The sequence below is a fragment of the Tupaia chinensis genome, unplaced genomic scaffold, assembly GCF_000334495.1.
Source record: "Tupaia chinensis unplaced genomic scaffold, TupChi_1.0 Scaffold000054_1, whole genome shotgun sequence".
NCBI lineage: Eukaryota > Metazoa > Chordata > Mammalia > Scandentia > Tupaiidae > Tupaia > Tupaia belangeri.
Window position 1 is genome coordinate 7,132,423 of NW_006159512.1, and position 26,030 is coordinate 7,158,452.

The window sequence follows — 26,030 nt, forward strand, 5'->3', positions numbered from 1 at the left end:
GGACCCGCCCGCGCGAGCGACCGCAGGGAATGGAAGCTGAGAACGCCGGCAGGTAAAGCCGAGGCGGAGCGCCGCCCCCCTCGCCCCCTCCGGCCTCCCCGCGCCCCTTGCGGGGGCGGCGGGCGGACGAGCGCGCGCAGGGGTCTTTAAACGCGCGGCCCAGTACAAAGGCCGGGCGCGCGTGCGCACTACGGCCCCGCTCCGCCGCGCGGGCCCGTCCCTCGTACACTTGGGCCCCTGTGTACCTTACTTAGCAGTCTCGGTTAATAAGTACTTCTTTCCGGTGCCGTTCTTGGCTGCATTTCCCTGCACTCTCCGTTTTCATGCAAAGACCTGAAAAGATCGGATATCTTGAGTATCCAGTTCGGGGAGTTTTTATTTTCAGGGTGGTAGAAGTACTGTGGTCGACGCTAGAGGCATGCTAAAGGATCGCAGCGAGGGGTATGTTGCTATGGAAATGCGCAGTGTAGCACTCCCAAGTCAAGTCTACAAACGGAGCTTTCCGGTGGTCTTGGGGACTACCTTAGGAATCTGTTGGGAGTATAAGATGTACGAAGAAGAGATTTTGCAAAACGCAAAGCTGCTGAGATTTGAACTGCCGGGAGTAAGATAAATGAGAAAAACGGGGTGACAGGGCCTTCAAAAAAATAATAATAACGATCATTAACACTGAAACCAAAGACTATTAGATCTCTGGATTATTCTGACTTTCAGTGGCAGAACAATTGGATTTAGGCAAGACAGGACAGTTTCGTGGGCCTGCTCATGTCTATTAAAAGATGTCTCTAAAATCTGACTGGTGCGTTGGTGTTATTTTTAAGTCATCCTTAGGTAATAAATTGTCTTAGAATCTAGGAGAAGAAATATATGTAGGTGACGTGCAAACTTTAGCCTGACTTGGTGGCTCAAAACCTGGAATAAAGCACTCTAATTCTTTCCCTGAAGAACTTTACAAAGAAGAGAATTCAACAGGATTTGTGGAAATCGCCCTTCCCCTTGTGATCTTATTTCAGAGCAGAATTGAAAGATGATTAAAGCTGACCACCAAACGAATTACATGTTATAAGACCTTATTGTTGTTGCACAGCAAGATAATAGGACTCCAGTACACTGTTTAGCACAAATCTGTGACTTATGTTATCTTAATTTCATCTGAGCTTGCAAAGCTTTTAACTCAGGAAAAGTTCTATATAATACTCTGAAGAGTTTATGCTTAGAGGTTCTGAAATGATTCAGATCCCAAGTAATTATGACTTTATGCTAATCAAGAAAGGGAATGCTCAGTACTTTCTATTTTTGGAAGATTAAAGGCATTCAAAGAAGAAAATTCATTCTATTAGACTTTGTTTTTTGTTTTTTTTTTTTGTTTGTTTGTTTTTTTGTTTTTGGTAAGAGGGTATGAGCATGCATTTCCCCAGGAGGGCTAGAGACAGAGAGAGAAGAAAGTACCCCCTGTGGGGAATAAATACTCTGCAATCCCTACATCATTCCCTTCTTTTGGGATTTTGGGCATACATGTGTGCCCAGCATATTTCTCAAGTTGCCAGGTTCAGGACTTGAACTGCAGGGTCAGCTACATGGGATTTGGCTCCCTTAACCACCAGACCAGGAGCTGGCCCAGTAAAGATTCTTTTTTCTTTTTTTGGAGAGGTTTTTGTTATGGGCGCATGCGCCCCAGAGAGACAGAAAGCGAGAAATCACTTCCCCAGGTGGTATGGCCACACTGTAGTCCCTCTCCTCCATTATTCTCTCAGGATCTTGGGCATGCACACACACGCACCCAGAATGAGTTTAAGCCACCGGGTCCGGGACTCAAACTGCAGTGGACTAGATGGTTGGGAGTCTGTGACATAGCCATTATGCTAACTGCTGGTCCCAGTACAGATTCTGTTTAAGGAAAATAGTTCAAGATTTTTAAAAAGCACCTACAGTTCATCCAACCGGAGATGAAACAAGAAGGAATTATATGAGGAATAGTGTGTTTCCAATTTCCATAAGCATGAAAAGTCTATTTCTCAAAGGTGGGAAATGAGATGCCAAAGCAAAGTTGACGGGAAAAGAGTGACATGGAACACCAAGAAAACATGAAAAAGAGACCAGGAAGGACTGTTTCATTTAAATATAGACACCAATAAAGACAAAACAGTTTGAGTTTTCTGTCCAGTTCACAGGCATGGTGTTAGAAGATGACAAAACATAAGTAATTGGTACTTTGTTTGGGTTTTGATTTTTTTCATTTTCTAGGAAAATGATTGGTAGATTGGAAATGGCCATAATTTAGTCTTTATTAACGTAGAGATTTAATGCTCAAGATCAGTGAGAGCATTTGAGAGGACTTTTAGCTGCTCTAACAGAAATTATATGTTCTGGCCCAGATGAGTTGTATTTCGAGAGAGAGGCCAGATTTCAGCAATCTCTGCGAATTTGTAGCCAGCAGGTAGATGGAGTCTGTCTTCTATTGACATTGGTCCTGAACAAAAATTTTCCTTATTAGTGCTTACTGAGCATTTAAAAAGGACTTAGTGACCACTAAATTCAGAAGAAGGCAAGAGACCTATGCTAGGTAGATTAACATCGGGGGGATACCTAGAATGGTCTTTGTTACTATATAGCAAGTTTACCAAATGCCAGACACTGTTTTACATATGCTAATTTAATCATCCTGGCCAGTGAATTAGGTGCTCTTACTCCCCTTTTAGAGATGTAGAAGCCAGGGCATAAAGAAGTTAAGGAAATTTACAAATGACTCAGCTGAAATTTGAATTTAGGCAGTCTAGCTTCAAAGTCTTCCTCCCTAGCTAACAGCATGCTGTATCACTTCTCTTTCTGGGCAGAATGAGGAGAGACTGATGACATTCTTAGTAGGTGAAAGACAAAATTAATTTATTACTAAAAGGATCAAGGGCAAACTGAGGAGAGGTCTGTGCTGATACACTGTATATCACTGTTCCCAACTTTGTTCAACAGTGTGACTGCTTAGGGTGCTGATCAAATTTGCAAGTGGCCCAGCCTGGGAGGGGTTTGTGAAATGATACATTGAATCAGCATCCAGAGGGAACCTAGCTGGCTGGAATGGTGAATCATCTTTTATGAAACGCTGCACAGCCCCATAGTAGGTGCAGAAAAATCAATAATGAAGTGTGGGACCAGGGAGAAGTGATATAAGAGCAGCTTCCATCAATGGTAAAGTCAATGTGAATCAGCAGTATGTGGGAACCAGTGAAGCCAATGGGATGGGTTCTGCAGTTTGTCTCCAAAATGCGGAAGTTGATAGTTGGGTGAAACTTGCTCAGTTTCAGGTGGGTGAGCCTTTATTTGGAGTATTTTATTTTATTCTGAGCACCAAAAATCAACCACATAGTAAAGAAATTTGAAACTGCACTGTATGGGGGGGAATAGTTAAATGAACTAAGAGCTCTGGCTTATTCAAAATCTTCGTATTCACAGTTTCAAGTAGACCGTGCACGTGGCAAATACACACACTTCCACTGAGCTGTGTCAGAGACAGCCTCGTAATTGCAGTGATATTTCATTGTGGTTTATTTAACTAACCCAGTGTATTATTCACTACCACCTTGCAAGTATTTAGTATTGTATATGTTTGTTCAAGTGAAGGTAACAAAATGTATTTAGAAAGTAGCAACTTAAATCCTTAAGATAGTATAAAATAACTAAAGATTAAAGAAGTTAGAAGACCGGTCCCCTGGCATAGTGATTAAAAGAGCCAGATCCCATGCAGCCAGCCACAGTTGAGATCTGACTCCAGTGGCTTGAAAAACTCGCTGGGTGCAACATCCCCACAGCATTGAGAAATGGGTGAAGGGATTGTAGCATGACCATGCCCTGCTGGGTCTCGCTCTCTCCCACTTCTTCTTCTCTCTGTCTGTCTCCTATTCTCTGTACATGCACTCTCTAGCAATTAAAAGATGAAGTTGGAGTCATTGATTTTAGATAAAACTTTAAAAATTCTGCTTTTTGAAATACAGCCAGTGTAACTTAACTGGACTTCCTGGGACCAGCAGTTGGCATAATGGCTATGTCGCTGGACTACCATGTAGTAGAGCGTGGTTCAAGTCCCGGACCTGGTGACTTAAACTCACGCCAGGTGCGTGTGTGTGTGTGTGTGTGTGTGTGTGCGCGCCCAAGATCCCGAGAGGAGAATAGAGGAGAAGGGATTGTGGCGTGGCCATCCCCCCTGGGGGGTGATTTCTCGCTTTCTATCTCTCTATCTCACTCTGTCTTTCTGGCAAGCACACACGCCCTATAGCAAAAATATCTCAAAAAAAAAAAAAAAAGTTAACTGGATTTCCTATTCAGCTTTGAGGGTGTGTGTGTTTTGAGAAAGACCATCAGAAAATACTCAGCTCATCGATTCAGGCCACTCTGAAAACCGGTCCCGTGAGCACTGGAGTACTGTAGTGTGCAAACGAGGCTGAGAAAGAAGATGAGGCAAACAGGAAAAGGAGAGGGCTAGCCCAGATCAGTTGGGGACATACGTGATGGAGGAAGGTGAACAAAGGGACACAAGAGCATCTTGTGAGTGGGTTTGATATAAGGGGGTCATAGCTGAGTGCTGATAACAGAAGCTTCAGATAGTGGGTTAAGGTCGTCAGAAAGTTTTTTGGTCACTGTTTTCTTTGAAAGCATCCATGAACAGAATACTTTGAATGAAGCTTAAATCATGTTCAAAAGAGAGGTCAGGGGAGTTCTTTTTCTTTTGTACATTCAACATTTCTCATAGAAATACTACCAGGAGAGAGAGACTCATGACCTCTCCTCCCACGGGCTCTCTTCTCTTCTAATTCTCCATCTTAGTGAGCAATACCTCTTTCAGCCAACTAACTGCCTATGCCAGAAACTGGGGGTTACTGCCACACACTTCTCTCTCCCTCACCCCCCAAAAGAAATCCATTAACTATGGCCAACTAATTCTGCCTCCTAGGTATCTCCTAATCCTTTCTCATATTTACAAAATTGCCATTTCTAGTCTCTATTTAGAGGCCAAAAAAGACCTACTCCAACAAGACAACGGAAAACCAGCAGCAATGAAAAAACAAATCTAATAAATAAATAACAGGCAAGTAAGTTAGTGGAGAGCCCAAAGTTAGATTGTGGCTGATCTTTATAACAAGATGATTACATTCTGAAGGTAGACACAAATTGTATCTCTAGACATTGTAACTCTGTATAGGTAGACACACTCTCAAGTCTGAGTACTAGAAAATTCCCATGATCTCATTTCGGAGAAAGTACAGGCCGGCTTGACAGGACTGATGTTTTATTGGTGACACGTCTTGTTGTTAAACGGTGCGAGAGTCGATGTTTGGTTAATAGGCACTCAGTAAAGGTCGGGCAAATGTGGACACATGGGAATGGATCTTCCTCCTCTCTCCTGTCCTCCAATATACTCTAAATAAACACTGCAAACTGGTTATAAAATGTGGGAATCCTGTAGACTTTTCTACAGCTGATCATGTAAATGTACATGTGAGTAATTATCATTACTGTGTCTTCCAGCTATTCCTTTCAGCAAGCTCAAGCTTTTTATACATTTCCATTTCAACAAATGATGGCCGAAGCTCCTAACGTGGCAGTTATGAATGAACAGCCAGTGATGGCAGAAGGTCCAGCTGAAGCTCCTGCTCAGGAACCTGTACAAGGTAGTGTCACCATGATAGTTTAGCAAGTTAGATACTGAATCAGCCAGCTTAGTTAAGAAAGGGCTTGGTCCAGCAGATGACATAGCAGTTATGTTGCTGGATTCCTACATGGTTTGAATCCTGGACCTGGTGGCTTGAAACTAATGCCAACTGCATGTTTGTAAATGCCCAAGATCCCGGGAGGAGAATGGAGAGGGGATTGTAGCATGGCCATCTCCCAGGAGGTGATTTCTAACTCTCCTCTCGCTATCTCTGTCTCTTTCACTCTCTCTTTGGTGAGCGCATGCACCTAAGGCCAAAAAAAAAAAAAAAAAAAAAAAAAAAAAAAAACCTCTTAAAAAGAAAGAATAAAAGGGCTTAGTGATGATTTTTAGCTCTATGGTTTTGTTTGTTTGTTTGTTTGTTTGTTTGTTTTACCACCACAGGGCACGTACACTTGACAGAGAGAGAGAGATTGAGAGAAAGGGAAAATGAGAAATCATCCCCCAGGGGAATGGCCTCACTGCAGTCCCTTCTCCTCCATTCTCAAGATTTTGGGCACGCATACACGTGTATCCGGCATGATTTTCAAGTTGCTGGGTCCAGGATTCAAACCCCGCTTGGCTATGTGAGAGTCCAGTCCCTTAACTACCATGCCACCTGCTGGCCCCTGAATTTTAGCTGTATTTTAGTGTTAACAAATGTAATCTACTTTTAAGCACCTAGTATGTGCTAAGAACTGTGATCGATCCTGGGGAATGAAAGTACGTGGATCCTGCCCTTTAGCAGCTCAGAACCTAGTAAAGCCATAAGTGAACCCCCGCACAGTCAGCACAGCATGTTGAAGAGGGCCCAGGGCAGGTGCTGTCCGAGCTGATGGGATCGGTACCTAACTTGGACCGAAGGCTCCCAGGCAGTTGCCTGGAGCACAGGTATAACACCAGAACTCACCAAGATCCCGAGAGGAGAATGGAGGAGAAGGGATTATGGTGTGGCCATCCCTGCTGGGGGGTGATTTCTCGCTTTCTGTCTCTGTCTTTCTGGCAAGCACACGAGCCCTATAGCAGAAACCTCTCTTAAAAAAAAAAAAAGAATACCAGAATTCTGCACCTCCAAGAGCAAGGAAACTTCAGCCCTAGGAAGAATGGAGGGGGACGATTCCAGGCTGAGGAACAGCATGTGGCAAGGTACAGACCTGAAGAAGCATGACATCAGAAAGCTGAGAGATTCTGTTGCTTGAGTCTGGGGTATAGAACACCGGGTCCAGGACTTGAACTTCGGTTGACTACATGGGAGCCCAGCGACATAGCCATTGCACCAACTGCTGGTCCCAAGAGAAGAGACTTTGTGGGTGGAGAGATGGCCATGATTTTCTCCAGCAACAAAATATTCAGTAGCACAGAGGTCAAGAAACTGCTTTCGGTTCTGAGATGAGATTACTTATCTCCTAATTTGACCTTTTGAAAATCACTGTTGGTGGGGCCAGCAGATGGTGTATCGGTCCAGGCGCTGGATTCCCATATGGCTAGCCACAGTTCAAGTCCAGGAACTGGCAGCTTCACAATCATGGCTGGTGTGTGTGCTTACATGACCAAGATCCCAAAATGAAAATGGAGGAAAAGGGATTCTAGGGTGGTCATCCTCTCTGAGGGGTACTATGTCACTACCTCTCTGTCTCTGTCTCTTGAGCGCACGCACCCTATAGCAAAAAAAAAAAATCACTGTCGGCCTACACATTACGTTCTAGTAGCTCTAAATTGATCTCTGACTGTATGTGGAATAGAATATACATCATACTTCCTTTTTTCTTTTAAGCTTTGCCATAGGGCTCATGCTCACTGGAGACAAGAGGAGGAAAGAAAGAGAATAAAAGAGCATCTCCCCTCCTTTCAAGGAGGATGACCACACCGCAATCTCTTATCCTCTGTTCTCCTCTTGGGACCCTGGGCATGAATGCACACGTGCCCGGTATAATTTTCAGTCTTCTAGGTTCAGAACTTGAACCATGGTCGGCCATGTGGGACTACATACTGCACCACTTACTGGTCCCATGTCAACACTCTTTTTACCTATTTCCCCAAACAATGCTTTTATTTTCAGCATCAGTCTCTTCCGCAGTACCTTTTTTTTTTTTTAATTATTTATTCAATTTTATTATTCATTCATTTATTTTCATTTGACCAGTGAGAGAGAGCAGAGGGAAAGTGGGAAAGTAAGCTGCCAGATACGGGACTCAAACCACGGTTGGCCATGTGGGAGTGTCCAGCGCCTTAACTACCACGCCATCTGCTGGTACCCCCCCCCTCCAGTGCCTTTTCTTCTTTCATCTTGAATTTTCTGTGTGGGCCCCACCCCTCACGCTTCTCCTGCTGCTAGCAGTTTCTGGAGACAAATGCCAATGATAATCCTAGATTGATTTTTTTGTTGTTGTTCAATCTTTTTTTTTTTTTTTTTTTAATTTTGTCAAGGGGTGTGTGCACTCATTGGAGGGAGTCAGAGCAAAAGAAAGTGAGAAAGCATCCCTTCCCTTAATGGGACATGGTCATACCACAATCCCTTCTCTAGTTTCTCTCTTTTGGGATTTTGGGTGTGCACGCACACATACCTGGCTTGTTTCTCAAGCTGCCAGTTCTGGGAGTCGAACCTGTCTGTAGACCATGTGAGATCAGCCTCCTTAACCACCATGCCACCACTGGCCCAAAGTTGCTTAGGTTTCTGATCTACATTCTGGAAATCATTGTGTTTCAGAGGCTCCAAAAGGAAGGAAAAGAAAACCCAGAACAACAGAACCAAAAAAACCAGTGGAACCCAAAAAACCTGCTGAGTCAAAAAAATCTGGCAAATCAGCGAAATCAAAAGAACAGCAAGAAAAAATTACAGATGCGTTTAAAGTGAAAAGAAAAGTAGACCGTTTTAATGGTGTTTCAGAAGCTGAACTTTTGACCAAGACTCTCCCTGACATTTTGACCTTCAACTTGGACATCGTGATTGTAAGAAATTTGGTTTTTATTTGATTTTTGAAGTAGTGGTGGATTAGCTATGTCATATAATAGTTGTTCTTGCAAATAGTATTTTGCCAAGAAGAACATTTTCTGAGTCCTGCTGGCGGCAGACGATGTCAACTTCAGGAGCTTGTGTCATGATGGGAATGTCGAAAACCATGGGCTCCAGATTGGGACTGTCTGGGTTCAAATCCTATCACAAGGTAGAGCCTTGGTCAAGCCTTAACTTTTCTGAGCACCATTTCCCTCACTGATGAAACAGGGGTGCTGGTACTCTGTCCCTCCTAGAGTTGCAGTTAAAAGAACTAATCCACGTGAATTACTTGTTGCAAGATACCTGTGAGTACTCTGTAAATGAGAGCACTGATTTTGAACTTTTATATTGCTCAGTAACTAGAAGAAATCTCAACATGTGGACAGCTGTGTAGGTGTTGTGGAATAAGCCGCTTGGAGTTGAGAACCAGACTCGTAGCTGGACGTGGCTCAGATTAGCTCATTGTCTAGGACTTTGTTTTTTCCAGACTAGGGGAGGGGTGAGAGCTTGAGGTTGTGGGGGAGTCAAACTATTGTTTTTTGTTTTGTTTTGTTTCATTTTGTTTTTAATTTCCTAGAAACAGAAAGAAAGGGAAAGTGATAAAGCACCCCTCATGGGCTAGGGCTATGCTGAAATTGCTTCTCCGTTTCTCCCTCATTTGAGACTTGGGGCTGGTCAGCACATATGCCTGGTGTGTTTCTCAAGCTGTTGGGCCCCAGGACTCGAACCATGAGGTCAGCCACGAGGGATCCAGCCACCTTAACTATTATGCCATGGCCTCAAATTGATGTATTTTGATCTTTTTTAGATTTTTGTCATAGGGCACACTTGCCAGAGAGAGATAGAGACAAAGAGGGGGAATGTGAGTAATAACCTCCCTGGTTGGATGGCCATGCTACTGTGTCTTCTCCATTTTCCTTTAGGGATTTTAGGCATGTGCGTACATGTATCAGTGTCTTTTTTAAGCCACTGGGTCTGGGACTTGAAATGTGGAATCGACCATGTGGGATCCAGCGCCTTAACCACTATGCCACTTGCTGGCCCTTCAAAATGATTTTTAAAAACAACACCAAATATTTTAATACAGAGGAAACCTTTTTCCTCTATGTGGAATATTTCAGTCAGGTCAAGAGTAGTAATTGATCAAAATGCTTGTGGTGCTGGATTAAATTCGTATTTTAGTCAGTTCAGTTTTGCCCCTTGTTCCTCTTTAGAAGTCCTAAGGCTGAAACCCTACATTATAAGACTGAAATGCGTGACCATTGTGTTTTGTAGATTGGGATAAACCCAGGACTCATGGCTGCTTACAAAGGGCATCATTACCCTGGACCTGGAAACCATTTTTGTAAGTGTTACTTATTTGTTTATTTCTTAATGAGTTATCTTCATTAATAGGATTTTTTAAAATCACTTGTGTCTTTAAGAAGAGATTAAATAGACATTTTTTGTTTTCTCTGTGTGTGTATGTGTATTAAAGGATTTGAAAGAGTATGTCTCCGATGAAACTTTGTGTATGAGAGTAGAGTACCTTCTCCTCCTTTGTTTGCATTGTTCTCAATGAGCTTTACTGCCTTTTTAAAAAAGAATTCTTTATTTATTTAATTCCATTTATTGTTATTATTTTTTAATTTGACCAGAGAAAGACAGAGAGAGAGAGAAAGGGAAAGCGAGAAAGCAAGCCACCAGGTCTGAGACTACAAGTTGGCCATGTGGGAATCCAGCGCCCTTAAGCACCATGAAACCTGCCGGCCCCAAGTTTCCTTGCTTTTTTAAAAGTTTATTTCATTTTTATCTTTTTTTAGCTTTAGCTATAGGGTACATGTGCTTGCCAGAGAGCAGAAGAGGGAAAGTGAGATATCACCCCCTCCCCCTTTGGGAGGGATGGCCAGCCACCCTGCGATCTCTTCTCCCCAACCCACTCTCCTCTTGGGATTTTGAGCAGGCATGCACACACATGCCCCTGGCATATTTTCGTTTTTTTTGTTTGTTTATTTGGAGAGGTTTTTACTATAGGGTGCGTGTGCTCACCAGAAAGACAGAGAGAGACAGAGAGACAGAAAGCAAGAAATCACAACCCCTCCCAGGGGGGATGGCCATGCCGCAATCCCTTCTCTTCCATTCTCCTCTCGAGATCTTGGACACACAATGCACACGTGCCCGGCGTGGATTAAAGCCACTGGGTCTGGGACTCGAACCTTGGTCAACTACATGGGAGTCCAGCAAAATATTCATTATGCTAACTGCTGGTCCCAGCCCGTGGCATATTTTCAAAGCCACCAACTCCAGGACTTCACTGTGCAGTCAGCCAAGTGGGATCCAGCCACATTAACCACCATGCCACCTGGCAGGCCCTCTTAAATCGTTTTTTTGTTTGTTTGTTTGTTTGTTTTAAGAGATTTTTTGCTACAGGACACATGTACTCACCAGAGAGACAAAGAGAGACAGAGTCTGTGCTTACAAGAGAGAGAGAAAGACAGAGTGAGAAATCATCCACCAGAGGGATGGTCATACCACAGTCCCTTCACCTTCATTCTCCTCTTGGTATTTTAGGCACACACGCACATACACCCGATGTGAGTTTCAAGCCGCCAGGTCTGAGACCCGACCCATGTTCAGCCATGTGGGAGTCTAGTGACGTAACCGTTACACCATCTCCTGGTCCCACCCAGCATGTTTCTCAAGCCACTAGTGCCAGGATTTGAACTGTGCAGTTGGCCATGTGAGATCTGGCTCCTTAACCACTTGGCCACCCGTTCAACTTTTCCTTTTCTTTTTAAATGCCAGAGTGTACATGTGCACACCAGAGAAAGAGAGACAAAGCGACCCTCGGTGGAGCCTGGTCACACTGTAATCTCCTTTCCTCTCTTCATCTGGTCAGGATCTGGGATGCACATGCATTCCCGCTGTGGCTTTTCAAGCCTCTGAGATCAAGATTTGAATTATTGTTGGTCACGTGGATCTAATTCCCTCCTAACAGTGCTTCACTACTATCTTATGGGGCTGGCCCTGCACCACTACTTTTTTTGTTTTTTTTAATGTATTTATTTTACATTCATTCACTGTATATCATTGCAGCATACAAAATGTGTTTTCCCATCCAGAGCACACTGTATATTGACTCAAGCAAACATATTACTAGATCTAGGGACTCGAGCAGTGAAATTGGCCACGTGGGATCCGGCACCTTGACCTTTCTGCCACGTACTCTCTTTTTCCTTCTTTTTTAACTTCAAGAATAGAATATAAACTACCACATTAATTCTTTGGGGCTCTGCAGAAATAAACTGAACTCTCTTTCCACAGGGAAGTGTCTGTTTATGTCAGGGCTGAGTGAGGTCCAACTGAATCATATGGATGACCACACTTTACCTGGGAAGTATGGTATTGGGTTTACCAACATGGTGGAAAGGACGACGCCAGGCAGCAAAGATCTTTCCAGGTAATGATGTCACGTTTCTTTTTATGGGTTGGAACCTTGACTCTTGGTGCCTCACATATTATGGAAATGTTGCATGTGTCTAGTTCAAGTTGATCTTGACAAATGTGTGAAGTGATCTTTTATTGAAAGCTACCTGAATTTAGCATATTCTAAATATTGCCCTATTTACATTTTTGACTACTTCTTAATTCAATTTTAGTAAAGAATTTCGTGAAGGAGGACGTATTCTAGTACAGAAATTACAGAAATATCAGCCACGAATAGCGGTGTTTAATGGAAAATGTAAGAGTTACTTTTAAATTTTATCTTCTTTCTTTACTAACATTGTGGACAATGTAAATATGTTTATATTTCATTTTAGGTATTTATGAAATTTTTAGTAAAGAAGTTTTTGGAGTAAAAGTTAAGAACTTGGAATTTGGGCTTCAACCCCATAAGATCCCAGACACAGAAACTGTAAGTCCTTAAAACTGCATTTATAGGGGCCAGCCAGTGGCATAGTGGTTAAGGTGCTGGACTCCCACATGGCTGACCGCCATTTGAGTCCTGGACCGAGCTGCTTGAGACTCACGCTGGGTGTGTGAGTCTGTACGTGCCCAAAATCCTAAGAGGAGGATGGAGGAGAAGGGATTGCAGCGTGGCCATCCCCCCGGGCAGTGATTTCTTGCTTTCTGTCTCTCTGTCTCTGTCCTGCCAGCAAGTTCATGGACCCTATAGCAAAAGTCTCTCTAAAAAAAAAAAAAAAAAAAAAAATTGCCTTTGGAGGGCCAGCCCCGTGGCCTGGTGGTTATGGGAAATGGATTCCATATAGCAACCTACAAGGTTCAAGTCCCAGACCTGGCCATTTGAGGGATATGCTCGGTATATATGCATACCCAAAATCTTGAAGAGAGGAAGAGATGAAGGAAAAGGGATATTGGCATGACTATTCCCCATGGCGGGTGCTTTCTCCCTCTCCCTTTCTTTTTCTGTTTCTGGGAGTGCAAGCACTTTCTGGCAGACTGGAAATAAAGAATGTTAAAATTTCATTAGTAAATCAGCTAAATATGGCCACTTTTTTCCTAGCTAATTTCCCTTTGTTATTTGTTATATTCATTGTAACTTAAGCCATGAAGGAAAAAAAACTCACTGTATTTTGTTGAGTCAGATTTATCTAACAAGTTGATACAATAGTTATAAATTAATTCAGATACAGTTAGAGATTTATTTATTTTAAGGATTATTTATTTTTTATTTTATTTATTCATTCATTTATTTAAATTTGACCAGAGAGAGAGAGAGAAAGTGAGAAAGCAAGCCACCAGGTCTGGTCAGCCATGTGGGAATATCCAACGCCTTAACCACCATGCCACCTGCTGGCGCCTGCTAGAGTTTTATTAGGAAGAGAAATATTTGTCAGCTAAATGCCTTAATGATTTTATGTTATTTTGCTAAAATATTTAGAGGAAATAGTTCGCATGCTACATTTAAAATATATTTAATAGCATATACTTGTCAAATTCAAGTGTTTTTAGCCCTCAGGCTCCACTGTGAGACAAGCATAAATGTAGACCTGATCCTAATTAGTTAAGCTAACTGTCCATTTCTGTATCTTAACCCAACTTCATTTCGAAATCATATAAATGGTACGGCCCAGACAAGCACCCAGCGAACCTAACTGGCATTTGCTCCTGTTATCTTAGCGCCATCAGGAAATAACACAGTAGTTTTCATATGATTGTTTCTGTAGAGCTTCTGTACACATTTGGTTCCAATTTTGCTCCTTAATTAAGTTTTGGGGCAGGGACCAGCAGATGGCATAATGGTTACATTGCTGAACTCCCATGTAGTCCACTGTGGTTCGAGTCCTGGACCGAGCGACTTGAAACTCACACTGGGGGACCAACAGTTAACATAATGGCTATGTCGCTGGACTCTCATGTAGTCGACCGCAGTTCTAGTCCTGGACCCAGTGGCTTAAACTCATGCCGGGCGCATGTGCATGTGTGCCCAAGATCCTGAGAGGAGAATGGAGGAGAACGGATTGTGGCGTGGCTGTCCCCCACGGGGGGGTGATTTCTCACTCTCTATCTCTCTGTCTCTCTCTGTCTTTCTGGCAAGTGCACGTACCCTATAGCAAACCCCCCCCAAAACAAAACTCCCACTGGTGTGTGTGTGTGTGTGTGTGCATGCCCAAGCTTCTGAGAGGAGAATGGAGGAGAACGGATTGTGGCGTGGCTGCCCCCCACGGGGGGGTGATTTCTCCCTCTCTATCTCTCTGTCTCTCTCTGTCTGTCTGGTGAGCGCATGCTCCCTATAGCAAACCCCCCCCAAAATAAAACTCCAACAGGTGTGTGTGTGTGTGCATGCCCAAGCTTCTGAGAGGAGAATGGAGGAGAAGGGATTGCAATGTGGCTTTTCCCGCCAGGGGGGGGTTTCTCACTTTCCCCTTCACTGTCTCTGTCTCACTCTCTCTTGCGAGTGCATGTGCTCTAAGGCAAAGACCTCTACCCCTCCAAAAATATAGTTTTGTTTATAACTTTCAAAAAAAACCCCACAGTGCACAGACATATATGCTGTTTATAAAACATTTTAAATGATGGAGAAGCCAGAGTGCTACCAGGTTTTTGTGGTGACCTCAGAATAATGTTTTTGCCATTTACCGGCATTTGAACTTCTTTTTACGTTCTTATGTTTTTAACTTCTTATAAATATGCAGTTGAGGAGGAAGGTGGTAGCACTGCTCTGTCTTTAAATGGAGATTACTTCTGTCTGGTTAGGTGAGATTGCACAGTGAGCTCACTGCTTCCTGTAGGTAGTGCATTGCTGTCTGTTAAATCCCAGGCGAGGCCCAGGTTCACCTCTTGCAGAAGTGCAAATAACAAGTGAAGTTGGGCTTGCAGGTAGCATGGTGGTTAGGGCGCTAGACTCCAACATGATTGACCAGAGTTTGAGTCTCGGATCCGGCAACTTACTTTCTCACTTCCTTTTCTCTCTATCTCTTTCTGATCAAATTTGAAAATAAAAATAGTAATAATAATAATTCTTTCAAAAAATAAGTGGTGCTGGGTCACATTCTCTCAGGTAGTTTTAGCTCTTACAGTATGAACTGTGAGTGCATTTATCTTTTAAAATGTAGCCTGTATCATGAAATATTAATGTTGTTGATAAGTGTTAGTGATTCACCTTTGAAATAGCCCCAGACAAGCTCCCAGCAATCCTAACTGGCATTTGCTCCTATTGTCTTAGACACAGAGGCATCAGGAAGGGACACAGTAGTTCTCATGCGATCATTTCCGTGGAGCTTCTGTAGACATTTGATTCTGATTTTGATCCTTAATTAAAAGTTACAAAAAGTTACCTTTTTAAGTTTCTGGGTCATTTTCTTTTTGGAGAGGTTTTTGCTATAGGGTGCGTGTGCTTGCCAGACAGACAAGAGACAGACAGAGAGAGAGTGAAGCGAGAAATCACCCCCCCAAGGGGGGTGGCCACGCTGCAATCCCTTCTCCTCTGTTTTCCTCTCAGGATGTTGGGCACGCATGCACATGCACCCGGCGTGAGTTTTAAGCCACTGGATCCGGGACTCAAACCGCATTCGACTATGTGGGAGTCAAGCGATATAGCCATTACGCTAACTGCTGGTCCCCTGGGTCATTTTAATTGAATATTTTGAAATTGAAAATGTGTGATTACAGAACCTGGTAAACATTTGTACCCATGTATCTTTGGATCAGGATTCTCAAGAAGTTGCATTTCAAAATAAATAATGTGTTTTTTCTTGTAATTTTCGGCATGGAGGCCAATTTTTAAATTGCAATGAATATACATAATTCATTAACCTCACTCATTTTTATATATGTAGTTATGCTCTTTGAATGACATTTGTCACCATCAACTAAAACAGTAAATACAAATGTCTTTCTCTTGGGCTGGCTTTGTAGCCTGGTCATGAAGGCAGCTGGATTCCACATGGCCAATCCTGTGGTGTGTTCCCTAACCCAGAGGCTAGAGAAACATGCCAGGAATGTATGTGCACACCCAAAATTCGAGGAAATAGAGAAATGCCTGCAGGGTAACCATTCCCCATGGGAGGTGCTTTCTTCCTCTTTATCTCCTACTCTCTGTCTCTCTGGCAAGTGCACACACCCTCTGACAAAGATTTAAAAGCAAACAAGCTGAGGGGATAGCTGTGGGCTGGCATGGTAGTTAAAGCAGCTGGATCCGACATGGCTGACTGCACAGTATGAGGCCTGGACCTAGCACCTTAAGAGGCATGCTGAGCACATGTGCATGTATGCCCAAAATCCCAAAATGAGGGAGAAATAGAGAAGGGATTGCATTCTGACCATCCCCTACGGAAGATGCTTTTCTCACTTTCCCTTTCTCTGTCTCTGGTGGTCATATGTAGCCTCTGATAAATTTTCAAAAATAATAGAGGAGCTGGCAGATGGTGTGCTGGGGCACTGGACTTCATATGGCTGACTGCAGTTCAAATCTCAGACCAGGTGGCTAGCTTTCTTGCTTTCCCTTTTTCTCTCTCTCTACCTCTCTCTGGTCAGATTAAAAATTAATAATAATAACAAATAGAATTTAATAAATAAATAATCCTTTTTAAAAGAATTGTTTTAATTTAACTTTTTATATTTTTACTCTGATCAAAGAAGGATGTGGGGGGAGTGAAAAAGCAAGTTGTCAAGTCCGGGACTCAAACCATGGTTGGTCACGTGGGAGTCCAGTGCCTTTAACCACTATGCCACCTGCCGATCCCTAAATAATTATTTTTTAAAAAATATAGATACAGATATCTCTCTCTCCAGCCATTCTACTTCAGGAAGTTATACAGCAGGTGCATTCACATCTATACAAAATTTAATACATGAAAGGTTTTTCATTATAACTTACAACAGCAAAAGATTGGCATTAACTGAAATGTCCGCAGTTGAGCTCTGGTTTAATAATGAAAATATTGCACAGCTACACAAAAGGAAGCTCTTTTTGCTCTGATATCTGATACAAAATTATCTCTGAGATACTTTGTTGAGCACAAAAAGCGAAGTGCAGGACAGAGAGTAGAGTTTGTTTCCATTCGTATATTTTCTAAAAGAGGTTAAGGAAGACGATATATCTAGACTCCTTTGGTTGCATATTCGTGGAATACGTCTAGACGGGTAATCAGGATTGCCTCTAGGTAGAGGAACTGGATAGACAAACAGGAGTGGTGAGATTTTTCAAGCTGCTGTGTCTAGGGCTCGAACCTCGGAGTCAGCCTTGTGACATCCAGAACCTTAATCTCCACACCACCTGCTAGCCCCTATATATTTGCTTTTAAAAAGAAAAGATTAGGGGAACCAGCAGTTAGCGTAATGGCTATGTCGCTGGACACACACGTAGTCGACTGCGGTTCGCGTCCTGGACCCAGTGGCTTAAAACTCACGCTGGGTGTGTGTTCGTGTGTGCCCAAGATCCCGAGAGGAGAATGGAGGAGAAGGGATTGCAGCGTGACCATACCCCCTGGGGAGTGATTTCTCGCTTTCTGTCTCTGTCTGTCTGGTGAGCGCATGCACCCTATAGCGAAAACCTCTCCAAAAAAAAGAGAAAAGATTAGTAATTAATGTAAATTGTGGGGAAAGCCTCATTGTTTTTAATTCACTCATTTCGTCCCAAGTAAATATTACAGGTTGGAACTCAAACACAGGGCTTTTGTTTGTTACATATATCCTACATAGTTAAATATCAGAATATTTGTCCACATAAAGATGTTCTCATCTGTATGCGTGGACTCTGGGACCACAGGGTTCTGAAGTAGCGTTTTCTGATTCCAGCTCTGCTATGTGATGCCATCGTCCAGCGCGCGATGTGCTCAGTTTCCTCGAGCCCAGGACAAAGTTCATTACTACATTAAGCTGAAGGACTTACGAGATCAGTTGAAAGGCATCGAACGAAACACAGACGTCCAAGAGGTGCAGTACACGTTCGACCTGCAGCTTGCCCAAGGTAAGTGGCCGTCAGCACCCCTCTTGCTCAGTCCGTGTGTGTGCATCACAGGAAGTGTGTGGTGGACTTAACGGGGGAGGAAAGAACATTCCAGCTGCTGCCAGGGTGCTCTGCTACTGGATATTAGTCACTGTCAAAATCCTTTTTCTGGCAGGGCGTTGCCCTGTAGCTGAGTGGTTAAGGGAGTTAGACCCAACTGTGGCTGGAATTTTAGCCCTGGCAACTTGAAAAACAAGCCAGGCGCATATGTATGCATACCCCAGATCCCAACAGGATGGCGAAAAGGAGGAGGGACTGTGGTATGTCCGCACCCCCGGGGACATGGTGCCTTCTCTCCTGTCGCTGTGTATCTCTCTGGCAAGTGCACCTGCCCTATGACAAAAAAAAGGGAAAAAACGCTCTTTTTACTAAGGGCTTCTCTATCGTGGGCACTCCTGCAGATACTGAGGCTCTAAGAAATGGTTGTACCTGCCTACAATTAAATGGATAGATTTTTTTTTATAGTTCTTAGGAATTAATTTAGTCTACACTATGAGGATTTTCAAAAATTACAGCAAAAAATACACAAACATTCAAGAAAAACAGCTGTTTGTCATTTCTGAATTATTTTCATAAATGTTGTTTAAAAATAGTTTTAAATCCTTTTACCCTTCTCACAGAGGATGCAAAGAAAATGGCTGTTAAGGAAGAAAAATACGATCCAGGTTACGAAGCAGCGTACGGTGGCGCTTACAGTGAAAATCCGTGCAATAGTGAACCTTGTGGCTTCTCTTCAAATGGGCTAAGTATGTTCCCTCCCACATGTGTGTTCCTCAAGGGACTTGGTTTATCAGGATTGGAGAAAAAAAAATTTACTAGAAAGAGTAAAATACTAAAAAAATAGGAATAGTAAATATAAAAATTTACCTAGTGACTAGCAGTGAAAATGTGATGCTTATTCGATGGTTAACTACTCGAACTTTACAGCTCATTTTCAGTAAGCCACTGGCTCTTTAAGCTATCCTAGTCATATTTTCCTTCTTTTATAACAAATTAGGATTTATCCATCCTGCATCTGAAAACAGAATAAAAACGTGTACTTAGGAAGCTTGCTTAACTATTTAAATCATTCTCTTTCATGAGACTGTTAAAAATCTCCTAATTTGATCATTTAAGACTCCCAGATAGGGACCAGCAGTTAGCATGATGGCTGTGTCGCTGGACTCCCATGTAGTCGACCACGGTTCGAGTCCTGGACCCGGTGGCTTAAGCTCACGCTGGGCGTGTGTGCAGGCATGCGCAAGATCCCAAGAAGAGAATGGAGGAGAGGGGATTGTGGTGTGGCCATGAATCCTGGGGGTGAGTGATTTCTCGCTTTCTGTCTCTCTCTCTTTCTGGCGAGTGCACGCGCCCTATAGCAAAAACCTCTTCTAAATGAATGAATGAATGAATGAATATATATTAAAAAAAAAAAAAACTTCCAGATAGAATAAAGTAACATTCTTTTCCCCTCTCAAGCAGCGGACAGTGTGGAGTTAAGAGGAGAATCAACTTTCAGTGACGTTCCAAACGAGCAGTGGATAAGCCAGCCATTTGCAGACCAGACTCCCTCTTTTAATCACTGTGGAACACAAGAACAAGAAGGAAACTGCGCTTAAGAATGGGGTTTCTCAGCTGTGCTTACATGCTGCAGTTTTAATGCAGTCGTCAGGAAGCAGAACCTCGGTGTGCTAACTAAGTATTTGATTGGTCTTTTACTCTAGTGGTGTGCTTACGGTCAAGAACACTTGTGTGGTAGAATCACCTCTATGAACCTGAGTAGCTTAGAAGGAAAAGTAGGGTTTTTTTGTATATGAGTTTTTGTATTTGAATTAAGCATCATTCCAGCTTTTTATATACTATATTGCATTTATGAAGAAATTGATTTTCTTTGGGGAGTGACTTTTGATCTATAATTTTAAAATACAAGTCTGAATATTTATAGTTAATTCTTAACTGTGCATAAACCTAGAGGTACCATTATCCCTTTCTGCCTGAGAAGGGCATGCTCATGATGGGAAGTGCCGCTGGTGAAGGAGCAAAGGTGCTGACTTTCGTAGATGAAGTTAACCCTCAGTGGAGGCTCATCTGTTAGTTTCAAGTGGTGGTTAATGAGACCTCCTTGCTTTCCCAGCGGTGTTCATGAGAGCTGCTTCGTAATAGAATCGTGGAACAAGGCCTTGCCAGCCAGCCTGGCCTTCCCTGATAGGGCACTGAACCCTGTCCTTTGCCACCTCAGCCCTGTGTGCTAATCCTCTGGTAGGCAGAAACTATTCTGCTGGGATGGTAAGTTCCAGAGACTGCAGTAGACCTTTTATATGTTGTTACTTATCTCAGTTTTACTTGAGAGATGTAAATGTGACAGGGAAGGAACTGAATTTTCCCTGTCAGTATTTATCACCATTCTAATTTATCCCCTCCTTGGCTTTAAGGAAAGGACATGGAAAGTGGTAAGAAATGAACTTTTAGGCTGAACAAAAAGATGCTGGGGATGTTTGATCATCTTATTTAAACTGGTGCTTTCTGTACATGAGATGTACTGAAATAAATAATACAGGATCCTCCTTGCTGGGTAAACCTAGAAAGCCAATTACTTAAAAAATTCTTTCTCTGCATCATCACTGTTAGTTACAGTGGATTAAGTGAACCTCATGAATGGTTGTTCTGAGTTAAGTACCTTTGTGATTTTCTAATGCGTTTTCCATGGTGCTACAAAGAGTCCATACTTCCTGGATCTGGAGGAATTAAAGCTGGTTACTCAAAAATGCCATTTGCATTCAAGTCCTAATCACTCCTGAAGATTCTGGTTTCACACATGGAGCATGCTGTTTTTTCTGAAGTATTTCTGAGGTTCTTCCCCTCAGGAGGATACATGGCCTGTTCTTTTCTTAGAAATAAGAGAAACACATTCGTGTTGTGAATCTTAACATGCTTTTAGCTGTGGCTATAATGGATTTTAATTTTTCCGAAGTCTAGATCGAGCTGTGTAAATGTCATTCATGTTATTTAACTGATGTACTGTACTGCTGTTTACATGGACGTTTTGTGCGGGTGCTTTGAAGTGCCTTGCATCAGGGATTAGGAGCAACTGAATTATTTTTTCATGCGACTATGTAAAGCATGTAACTAGGTATTGTTTTGGTATATAACTATTGTAGATTTACAATAAATTTTATTTGAGTGGGAAAAAATCCCCTTTAAATTATGACAAACACTCACTAGAGAATGGGTTTCAAGTTTTTCCAACCATACAGGTATGGTGGTTTTCATCAAACTTGACAAAGTAGTAAATGTTGATGTTTCCTGTACATGACAGTATGAGACTTTTTCATTAAATAATATCGAAAGATTTTTCAATTCATTTGAAAGTCTGATGGTTTTTAATAATAAAAAAATTAATGATTATTCTTAAGTTGTAGGCTTTTTCTGTAGCAAGACTTAAAGGTATTCTTTCACCCATTAAACCCGAGGTCATCTTACCTTCTGTCTTTAACATGTAGAATAACATACATGATGAAAACTATAAAAATCTGTGAATATTTTATTTTTTCACACATTGCGTCTTAAATTTGATAATTCTGTAAAAGATAAGACCAGCAACATTTAAAACATAAGAACTTGCATGTGAGAAATGCATTTAGAAATTTTAAAAATTTGTAGACATAACTGTCATTTAGTATTTAGCAAGCTGATTGTTGATATCTAGATGGGTTTATTTCTTTCCAGTGATGTATTTCGTTCACAAAATCTTCCATTTCCATAATGACCACTCACATTCTCTTGAAGTAAATCAATCCTATATGGTGCAAAGCATAATACCGTTTGCACACAGTGGTTTCTGTTTTTTTGTACTGTGGCTCATGCATATCGAAGGTACTGCCCATAAAGGAGAATGGTATGGTAGGCCACAGACAGTTCCACATTTTTACACAGCAGATACTTGAAGTGTTACATCACATCAACTATTGTGATTGAGTTTAAATACCCCTGCAGGGTCAGGGACAAACCAGCTTTCCCACAAGTCGTTGTGAACGCTAGGGAAGTCCCAAGGCTTATGTCTTCCATTCCAGTGGAGTAACTTAGCTTCCTGCAGAAAGTGCTCTGAATATCTGGTATCTGGGTTCCAACCTTCATTGTGTTTAGAGGAAAAGAATAGGCTTGTTAGAGAATATAATTTTTATGTTAAAAATTAAGTACAAGTTCATGGTGGGAAAAAATAAAACAAGAAAGGGTTATATAACAAATAATGTTCCACCCACCCCAGATCTCCAAAGCAACCACTAAAGAGTCTCTCATGAGTTTTTCTAGTATATTTCTAGTATTTTTCTAGTAGTATACCTACATGCATTTATATTTTTTGGAGAAAACAAAACAATATATTGCTACCTTGCCTGTTTTTTTTAATTTATTTATTTGTACCTTGCCTTTTTAAAATTATTCCTTTAGAAAATTTCTCATATGGGGAACCAGCAGTTAGCGTAATGGCTATGTCGCTGGACTCCCACGTAGTCGACCGCGGTTCGCGTCCTGGACCTGGTGGCTTAAAACTCACGCCGGGTGCGTGTGCATGCGTGCCCAAGATCTCGCGAGGAGAATGGAGGAGAAGGGATTGCGGCGTGGCCATCCCCCCTGGGGGGTGATTTCTCGCTTTCTATCTCTATGTCTCTCTCTGTCTGTCTGGCGAGCACACGCGCCCTATAGTGAAAATCTCTCTCAAAAAAAAATTTCTCATATGAGCAGATATAGACTTCCTAAATTTCAAATAATTATATAAAATGAATATGTGATTTTTTTTTTTAACTTTTGTGAGAGAGACAGTCACCCCCAACAGGGCCTTCATCCACTCCCAACCTCAGCCAGCCAGGATCATGCGTGCGTGCCTATTGTGTACAAAGGAAACCTCTGAACACAAACCTGGGACCTTCCCATGTGGCTTCAGCATCACAGAGCAGTGGATAACCACTGGCCAACCATGGGTGGACTACCACTGCACCACCATGGGTGGACTACCACTGGCCGGCCCACCATGGTTGGCCTCTATGATTTTTTTATTGAGGTCCTTTTAAGGTAATTTAGGTTGTTTCTGTCTTGTCACTAACACAAACAACACAACAGTGAAGAGCCTTCTACATATGTTTGGTGTATGTGTAAAACTTGTATGTAGGATAGACGTGTAGGTAGAACAACTAGGTGAAGGGGTTTGTGTCTTTTGCCAAATTGTTCCCTAAGAAGTCATGTTGGTTTCCCTCCCACACAGTGTCTATAGGACTTCTTATTTCCCTGTATCCTACCTCCTTAATATGGCAACACTTTCTTTTAAATTTTCTTTTTACCATTTGAAATGTGCCTAAGATTTCTTGGGGCCAGCATCTTGCTTAGTGGTGTGGTGCTGGACTCCCACACGGCCTACTGTAGTTCAGGGTCTTGGACCCAGTGGCTTGAAACTCTCGTTGGGTGTTCCATGCATGCACAAAATCCCAAGAGGAGCATGAAGGAGAAGGGATTGCGGCGTGGCCATCCCCCCTGGGGGGTGATTTCCTGCTTTCTATCTCTCTGTCTCTCTCTGTCTGTGTTTGTGTGTCTCCGGTGAGTGCATGTGCCCTATAGCAAATCTCTCTTAAGGGGAAAAAAAGGATATCTACTTTGAAAAACAGCCATCTCTACTGGAATATTATTCTCCTTGTAAGTTCACTTAAAAGACTGCATTTTCCCTAATGTTGCCATTTCTCAAAATATCTTCAGAATACTCCTTCTAGAGGTAACAGTATGAGTGCAAAACATTGTTTTAAATATCCTGTTAGACAACAACTGGGAATCTATTGAGTCAAGAGAGGGGGAATAGGTGGGATTATGTTATTTGGGTCTCTGATACTAGTAACAGAAACACCTGGTTTACGTCATCCTCAACAGGTGTGAGGGGAACAGTGGAAGAGGAGCTAGTGTTTCGAGGAATGGGAGTATAATTGTAATACTGAAATGTTCGATTTACATGTTAGGTTGTCGGAAAGGTCATGACACATTTTTGCATAGAAAAACAAGTACGTCATGACTTTTCCGCCATCCTAATAGCTAGAGTCTGTACGTAGGAAATGCACATTTGGAAAGGGGTACCTTTCTGTGAAGAGTCTCGACAAAGTAGAGCATCTTCTCTCGGCTCCACCACTAATTCCTGAGCTACATTTCTGAACGAGTCTGTTCCAGTGGCTTTGGGTGGGGGTTGTGGCCGTGTGTGAGGAGGAACGGGACTGCATGCCAGGCTCTGTTCCAGGCAGTTGACATGCAGTCGGTGATTTCTCCCTTCAACTTCATAAGATTCTGTTTGCTTCAGTTTACAATGAGGAGACTGAGGCACAGGTCGAATACATTGCCCAAGATCCTGGGATTCTAAGCCACCCCCCAGAGCCTGCACTCCCAGAGTGAATAGACTGGTAGGACACTCACTGAGTACGCAGGCAATCGACAACTGCTTTTTAAACGATTTCAGTGCCAGTCCTCCAACTTCCTCATAATTCATCATGCTGCTGCTACATTTGTTTTTGTCCACTACAGGCTGCCGTAAAGGCATGTGGGAAGTTTTTTCCAAGTTCCATCTTAACAAAAGTGAATGTTGTGGCTGGCGGGTGGCATGGTGGTTAAGGTGCAAGATTCCCACATGGCTGATAGTGATTCGAGTCCCAGACCTGGCAGCTTGCTTTCTCACTTTCCTCTTTCTCTCTGTCCCTCTCTGGTGAATTAAAAAATAACAATAAGTGATTCTTTAAAAACATAGTGAATGTTTTTTTAGGTACCCCAATATGCTAAGCCTTTGTCTAACAGCTTTTCACAAATTTCTAGAAAGATGATCCTCAGGTACCTAAGAACATCAGCTGTATTTATAGACTGAGCACGAGCCCCGGGGAACTTGTCCGAGCTTAGCCGAAGGGTCTACATTGAGGAGCCTGGCGCCCAGCACTCTGCTCTCTCACTGGGTGGATAAACTATGCTTTTAGTTTTCCTAGAATACGTACCCAGGTGCCGTATGTGCCACAGGGGGTTGATGGTGGAGTATTTTCCGTGGAACACAATCAGCATCGGGGAGGTGGCCACCCCTCCTCCCAGGGAGCTGCTGTACAGGTTTTCCCTAAGGAATGAATAGAAAGGCAGCCATTGGCCCACACTCCCACAAACTCAGGCGAAATAGGATCATACTTTAAGAGAAGAATTTTTTAGGGCGTGTACACTCATCAGAGAGACAGCAAGAAATCACCCTCCAGGGGGACGGCCACACCACAATCCCTTCTCCTCCTGGGATCTTGGGCAGTCACACACATGACACATGTGAATTTTAAGCTCTGGGTCTGGTACTTGAACCGTGGTTGGCCATGTGGGGATTCCAGCGATGTAACCATTACACCATCTGCTGGTCCCAGAATCATACTTTTTAAAGGCTAGAAGATAGTCTGTCACCATGTAATAAGCCTTTTATTTCCCCCTGTCTTTTTTTTTTTTTTTTAGATTTTTGCTATAGGGCACTTGCACTCGTCAGTGAGAGAGAGATCATCCCCCGGGGGTAATGATTGTGGCCATCCCTTCTCTTCCGTTCTCCTCTCAGGGTTTTGGGCACATAGGCACACACGCCTGGCGTGAGTTTTAAGCTGCCGGGTCTGGGACTCAAACCACTGTTGATGCCGTGGGAGTCGAGCAATGTAACCATTACTCCATCTGCTGGTTCCCACACCCCCCCCCCAGCTCTTTTAAGTCTATTTCTTGGGCTAGCCAATGGCATGATGGTTAAATCAGCCGGATCCCACATGACCAACAGTGTGGTTCAAGTCCCAGATTCGGCAGCTTGAAAACGACAGTGGGCACATGTGTGTGCATGTCCAAGATCACAGAAACAAATGCAGGAGAAGGGATTGTGGTGTGGCCGTCACAACTGGGGGAGG

The 26,030-nt window shown here is 42.7% G+C and overlaps 2 protein-coding genes across 4 annotated transcripts in view; one reads left to right on the top strand and one right to left on the bottom strand.

Annotated features, from left to right (window-relative positions):
- Positions 1–6: 6 nt before the first annotated feature.
- TDG (thymine DNA glycosylase) lies at positions 7–21,466 on the top strand. 2 transcript variants are annotated; one of them, XM_006141414.2, is made up of 10 exons: positions 7–52; positions 5,518–5,660; positions 8,388–8,629; positions 9,951–10,020; positions 11,979–12,114; positions 12,314–12,396; positions 12,476–12,570; positions 17,916–18,087; positions 18,747–18,872; positions 19,585–21,466. In XM_006141414.2, the coding sequence occupies exons 1-10, from the start codon at positions 30–32 to the stop codon at positions 19,722–19,724; spliced, it is 1,230 nt and encodes a 409-aa protein (XP_006141476.1). In that variant the 5' UTR covers positions 7–29; the 3' UTR covers positions 19,725–21,466. The 2 variants fall into 2 exon arrangements, with proteins under 2 accessions (XP_006141476.1, XP_006141477.1); XM_006141415.2 differs by having other exon boundaries at positions 19,588–21,466.
- A 162-nt stretch (positions 21,467–21,628) lies between these two features.
- GLT8D2 (glycosyltransferase 8 domain containing 2) overlaps positions 21,629–26,030 on the bottom strand; it is a 40,531-nt gene continuing 36,129 nt past the window's right edge. For both annotated transcript variants that reach the window (XM_006141417.3, XM_006141416.3), the window contains 2 exons: positions 25,113–25,225; positions 21,629–22,233 (listed from right to left, as the gene is read on the bottom strand). In XM_006141417.3, the coding sequence (XP_006141479.1) occupies positions 22,064–22,233; positions 25,113–25,225 (283 nt within the window). In that variant the 3' untranslated portion in view covers positions 21,629–22,063. The remainder of the gene's footprint in view (positions 22,234–25,112; positions 25,226–26,030) is intronic.